The sequence below is a fragment of the Acomys russatus genome, chromosome 4 (genome assembly GCF_903995435.1).
Source record: "Acomys russatus chromosome 4, mAcoRus1.1, whole genome shotgun sequence".
In the NCBI taxonomy this organism is placed as follows: Eukaryota; Metazoa; Chordata; class Mammalia; order Rodentia; family Muridae; genus Acomys; species Acomys russatus.
In genome coordinates this window covers 28,390,170-28,396,169 of record NC_067140.1, presented here as the reverse complement: position 1 = coordinate 28,396,169, position 6,000 = coordinate 28,390,170, and the positions used below count along the sequence as shown (strand labels likewise).

The 6,000-nt window shown below is 41.5% G+C and overlaps 1 protein-coding gene across 1 annotated transcript; it reads left to right on the top strand.

Annotated features, from left to right (window-relative positions):
* Nucleotides 1-4,808: 4,808 nt before the first annotated feature.
* LOC127188554 (olfactory receptor 140) lies at nucleotides 4,809-5,717 on the top strand. The gene has a single exon (XM_051144989.1). The coding sequence runs from the start codon at nucleotides 4,809-4,811 to the stop codon at nucleotides 5,715-5,717; it is 909 nt and encodes a 302-aa protein (XP_051000946.1).
* Nucleotides 5,718-6,000: the final 283 nt, after the last annotated feature.

The window sequence follows — 6,000 nt, the reverse complement described above, 5'->3', positions numbered from 1 at the left end:
GTAGCTGTTCAGTCCACAAGGCTAAATGTCTCAGCTAGTCTTCAGTACATGCTGGAATCCTGAAGAAGTAGGTTCTGCTGCCAGTGAAAGAGTGGAATTGCTAGTGAGAGCAAGAGCAAGCAGGAGAAAAGAAAGATTTCTTCTTCCGTGTGCATCTCCTCATCTCAAAAGATCTGGATAAAGGGTGGGTTTTCCTACCTCAGAGATCTGGGTTAGAAGTGGGCCTTTCCACTTCAAATGATCTAATTAAGGAAAAAAAACCCCTCACAAGTGTACCCAGTCATTTGGGTTTTAGTTAATTACAGATGTAGTCAGGTTGACAAACAAAAATTACCATCACAGTCATAAAAATCCTCTCCTTGATGCACTTTTAGATGATAACCTGGGAAGTGACAGACTAAGAGACATCCTGTAGTTCACATATGGATGAGATCCCCCCCCCTTTTTTTCAGTTTGTGAATAAGGTTGCTTACACTGTAATAGATTTCCAAGCCAGAGAAGAGATCATTAAAGTATGGTTTCTCACTGGATTTCTCTCCTTGTGGGAACTTGCTTTAATTCCAGATAAGACTTATAGTGAATGAATGAGCCATGCAACAGAGGAGAAGGAAGACCAAATGATGAAGACAAGGAAGGAATCCAGTGGATTTTGTCAGATGACCTGTCAGGGTGCAGAAAGAGTTCTGGTAAGAAGGTCTCAATTGCTTACTAAGTTCTGGTTTTGTTAAGTTCCCTAAATCTTTTGGTTTTAGTTTTCAACCAGTCAGTATCCATTTCATTAGGAACCATTGAAGGTCCAGCAATAGCTATATCTATATTTATCAATCTATCTATCTCTATATATTTAATGCACAGAATTCCTTATGTTTTCAAGATGCACAGTATACAAAGATCTAGGATGGGGATACAATCTGGCAGCTAGGGGAGCATAGTGGCTTTATAATATAGCTGGGTAGGGGAAGAGATGAACTCCCTACAGAGATGAATGGTATTGATGCCTAGTTTTGAAGGAAACTACTAGAATAGAAAGATTATAAGGCCAGGGCCACTTCCCTGACACTGTCTTTGGAAAATCATGACTGAACATGATGTAATGAAGGAGTTTAGAGTTGTGTAGTGTGACTGTAGCACATGGAAGTGTTCAAGGATGGAAGATGAAGAATTGTGTGGGCACGTTACTACTACCAGCCAGATGATGTGACCAGAATGCTTAAGTTTCATTACAAAGAGCTTTAGGTAACTAAAATGTGTAGTGGCATGATTGGATGACTGACTAATGTCACCATGATTGTCATGTGTACTACTAAGCAGGATTTTGTTGAGCTCTGAGATGGAAGAGATTAACAATTATTTGTCTGGGGCATCTCTTATTTCAAGAACTGATCAAAATCAAATGCTGAGCGTAGTTGGTCCTTGGGAAAAGATTGTGCAATGTTTTAGAATAAAATCAAGAATAAATGGACTCTCTCTCTCTCTCTCTCTCTCTCTCTCTCTCTCTCTCTCTGTCTCTCTCTCTCTCTCTCTGTGTGTGTGTGTGTGTGTATGTGTATGTATGTATCTATGTATGTGTGCACATATATATTTGTATGGGGAATGCATACACGTACATGTGGATATGCAGAGGTCAGAGAATGGATGTCAACTGTTGTGTAATATTTGAGTTATTTAAGTATTCTGTTAATAGGATCTCCCCCTCTCATCACCACAAGTATCAGGTTATCATTACTACAATTTTGTTCAGTGTTTTCTCTTTTTCTTTCTTTTTTGATAAAATGTTTCATAAACGAAGCAACACTGAACTCAGGCCAAACTCCAGTGTTTACCCTCTTTTGTCATTTTAAGTCATTCTATGAAGAAATTTGTTTTATTTCAAAAGAAAAAGAACTTGGTTATAAAAAGGTCTAAAGATCTATGGTTTCATTGACTTTCAACTCAACAGTGTGTACCAAAACATTTTATATCAATTTCTTTTATAAAATTTATCTTATTATGTTTTGAATATTGTTTCTTTCAGGAGGCTTGAAGCAACTCAAGGGCAGAAAATCATGTAACCACCCCTTTTTTGGTGTTGGGGTTTAAATCCCAGGCTTCATACATTTGAAACACACAGTCTTCCACTGAGTCGCATCTCCCAGGGCAGGGTTCTCTATCACTTCAAGTTTCTAACCCTCAGCTGCCCCCGCATCCCTTTGTAAAGGTTAGTAGCACATCTAGAGACACTGGGTGAATAGAAAATCTGTTCTATACAGATGCTAAAAAGCTGTTGTTATTTTGGTTAATTTTTTGTTGGTTTGTTTTTGAAATAAAGTCTCAAGTAAAGTGGCCTGGCTATGAATGTCTCATCCTTTTGTCCACTCTTCCAAGGGCAGGAATTAGAGACAACCAGAATAATAGTCTTTATAGTTCTATTCTACAAACAATTGGCATTTGCATATCTTTATCACAGGGACATGCATTGTTTTAAGGAACTGTATTTTATTTCTGTTATGAATCGAAGTTGTTCTGCTTGATTTAGAAGAAAAGTAAAAAGCACGCTGATGGGTAAGTAAATTGATTCCGTTTTCTTTTACAATTTTTAATTAAATATTTTACATATATATTTATATTATTACACATATATACAATAAACTACCTACAGCAAGAAGAACCATGAAACAATCAGGAGTTGTATAAATGTTACAGTCATAGTGTTTTGGTTATTTGTATTTGGCAGCATTGAAGAAAACATCTTTCCTATCTCGGTGAGTTTAAATTCTGACTGTAAAACAATATCTATCATATCTTATAAATTAGGAAAACACAACACTTAAAGTACCTTTCTGTGATTAAATTACCGGTGATTTATTAAGACAGAGACAAAACTTTTTGACAGAAAAGTCAATAAGAATGCAGTTATCAGCACAGGAAAGAAGGAATATAGACCTAAGATGATTATTATCAGTTATGAGAATGGAAAATTGGTATTTTTTATTATAAGAAAAAGACTAATATAATTTACCTATTCATTTTGTTTAGGTAAAAGCTAGACCTTGAGTTCTGTCTGGTTTCTTCAAAAGATTCCTTGACTTGAATTTCACAGGTTTTATATGGCTACCTATATTAACAATAGTTGGATCAGCATCCATTTTAAACTCTCGAGTTTGTACTCATCAAAACAGGAATCTTCAACAGGCTTTGAACAGGGAAGAGGGTATCTTTTTTTCTTCCTTTCCTTACCAAGGAGAACCTCTTTTCTTCTTTTAGGAACGGAAGGGGAACTGTGGAAGCTGATGTAAGTGGCATTAATTGGTAGCCACTTCCCTGGCCTAGCACTTGGTGCCAACTCCTGTGAGCAGGCAACAATGCAGGCAGAGTCAGTGTGAAGAAGGGGGTATGCCACAGAGGAGCGGGCTGGAGCGACCACCTCTTTCTCCATATTAAAGAGTCCTGTTTACTGGCCCTGGAGCTCCTGACACCTGGAGCTCCTGACACCTGGAGCTCCTGACACCTGGAGCTCCTGATGGACACCTGGAGCTCCTGACGGACATCTGGAGCTCCTGACGGACACCTGGAGCTCCTGACACCTGGAGCTCCTGACACCTGGCGCTCCTGACGGACACCTGGAACTCCTGACACCTGGAGCTCCTGACACCTGGAGCTCCTGACACCTGGAGCTCCTGACACCTGGAGCTCCTGATGGACACCTGGAGCTCCTGACGGACACCTGGAGCTCCTGATGGACACCTGGAGCTCCTGACACCTGGAGCTCCTGACACCTGGCGCTCCTGACGGACACCTGGAACTCCTGACACCTGGAGCTCCTGACAGACACCTGGAGCTCCTGACACCTGGAGCTCCTGACACCTGGCGCTCCTGACGGACACCTGGAACTCCTGACACCTGGAGCTCCTGACGGACACCTGGAGCTCCTGACACCTGGAGCTCCTGACAGACACCTGGAGCTGTGGTGACCTTCACTTCCACTCTCATCTCACAGGGAGTAGGACTATTGTATATTTGGTATCTGCCCTGAATGGAAACATTGATGCTTTCTTCACCAATGAATCACTCTGAAATTCAGTTCAGTGACTGATGGGGTGAGGATGAGGAGAACTATTGAAGATATTCTTAATCTGAGAAAAAGAATTGAGCCTTATTTTCTTTAAAAAAATCATATATACATATGTAAGAGGATTGAGGTCTTGAAAAGAGCTTTCTGTGTGAATGTGAGGTTCAGAATTCAGATTCCCGATAGCCTAGTAAGAGCCGGAGGGTGTTACAGACCAGCTGTAATCTCAGCATGCACGAAGCAGAGACTCCAGTATCTTTGGGAGAAATTGTCTAGCTAATTTAGCTGAATCTTCAAACTTTGAGTCCAAGTGAGAGAAACTCTGCCTCAATATATAAGGTCAGGAGTGACTAAGAAAGACACCCGATTTATCAACCTCTGGCCTCTGTATATATATGCATGCACAACTGCGCACATATGTGAACACCCATATATGCATCAAAACACACACACGCATGCGCCCGTGCATGCATGTACGCACACCCACACACACAAAGTACTATTTCTTAAGTGCTCAAAAACAAAACAAAACAAAAATCCCAATAGATTGGAAGGTATTTATTTTGTCTATTCCTCTACACTTACCTGAAATAACTAACTGGAAATAACATGATTTACATGGATCATTTTTTAGGGGTCAGAATTTGGATGAATTATACTCTATAACAACTGTTTTCTTACAGCCCCAAGTTTCTTGAAATGTTTCAAAGAGACAGTAACCGAACTTCCTGGGTAAGCCTCTGGACGCAGCTGAGACTTCATGGATAGCCCACGCAACGTCACAGAGTTTTTCATGCTGGGACTCTCCCAGAACCCTCAGGTGCAGAGGATGTTGTTTGTGCTTTTTCTGTTGGTCTATCTGGTCTCTGTCGGGGGCAACCTGCTTATCATTATCACTATCACTGTCAGCCCCACCCTGAGCTCCCCTATGTATTTTTTCCTCTCATATTTGTCTTTTATTGATACTTGTTATTCCTCTTGTATGACACCAAAACTGATTTCTGACTCCCTGTATGAGGGGAGAGCCATCTCTTTTGAGGGCTGCCTGGCCCAATTCTTTGTGGCTCATTTATTGGGAGGAACGGAAATCATTCTGCTCACGGTGATGGCCTATGACCGCTATGTGGCCATCTGCAAGCCCTTGCACTACACCACCACCATGACCAGGCACCTCTGCGCTGTGCTGGTGGCAGTGGCATGGCTGGGTGGCTTCCTGCACTCATCAGCTCAGCTCTTTCTGGTCCTTCAGTTGCCCTTCTGTGGACCCAATATAATCAATCACTTTGTGTGTGACCTGTACCCTTTACTGGAGCTGGCTTGCACCGACACATATATCATTGGCCTGCTGGTGGTGGCCAACAGTGGTGTGATCTGCCTGCTGAACTTCCTCATGCTGGCTGCCTCGTACATTGTCATCCTGCGCTCCTTGAGGTCCCACAGTGCAGAGGGGAGACGGAAAGCTCTGTCTACCTGTGGGGCCCACTTTACCGTTGTTGCTTTGTTCTTTGTGCCTTGTATATTTATTTATATGAGGCCATCATCTACTCTGTCTGTAGACAAAATAGTAGCCGTGTTTTATTGTATTCTGACACCCATGTTCAACCCTCTGATTTATACTCTGAGAAATGCAGAGGTGAAAAATGCCATGAGGAATCTCTGGAGAAAATGAGGAATTGTGAATGGAGGATACAAGTTACAGTGGGGCAATAAATCATGGTGGTAAGAATTTGTATTTTGTATGGGACGTGAGTGACTGTCAAAAATTTCAGGATGAAACTGCATGGTCGTTTGAATGTATGCATAAATCCGCACTCATAGCTATCAGGCAGATGATCACATGACAGTTCAGTTTCTTCCTAACAGTTTACCCCAAATTCAAGAGTATGGAGGAGAAACCTTCATTTTCTTCACCTGTGCTTAAGAGAGAATCTCTTCCAGCCTGGGATACTGAG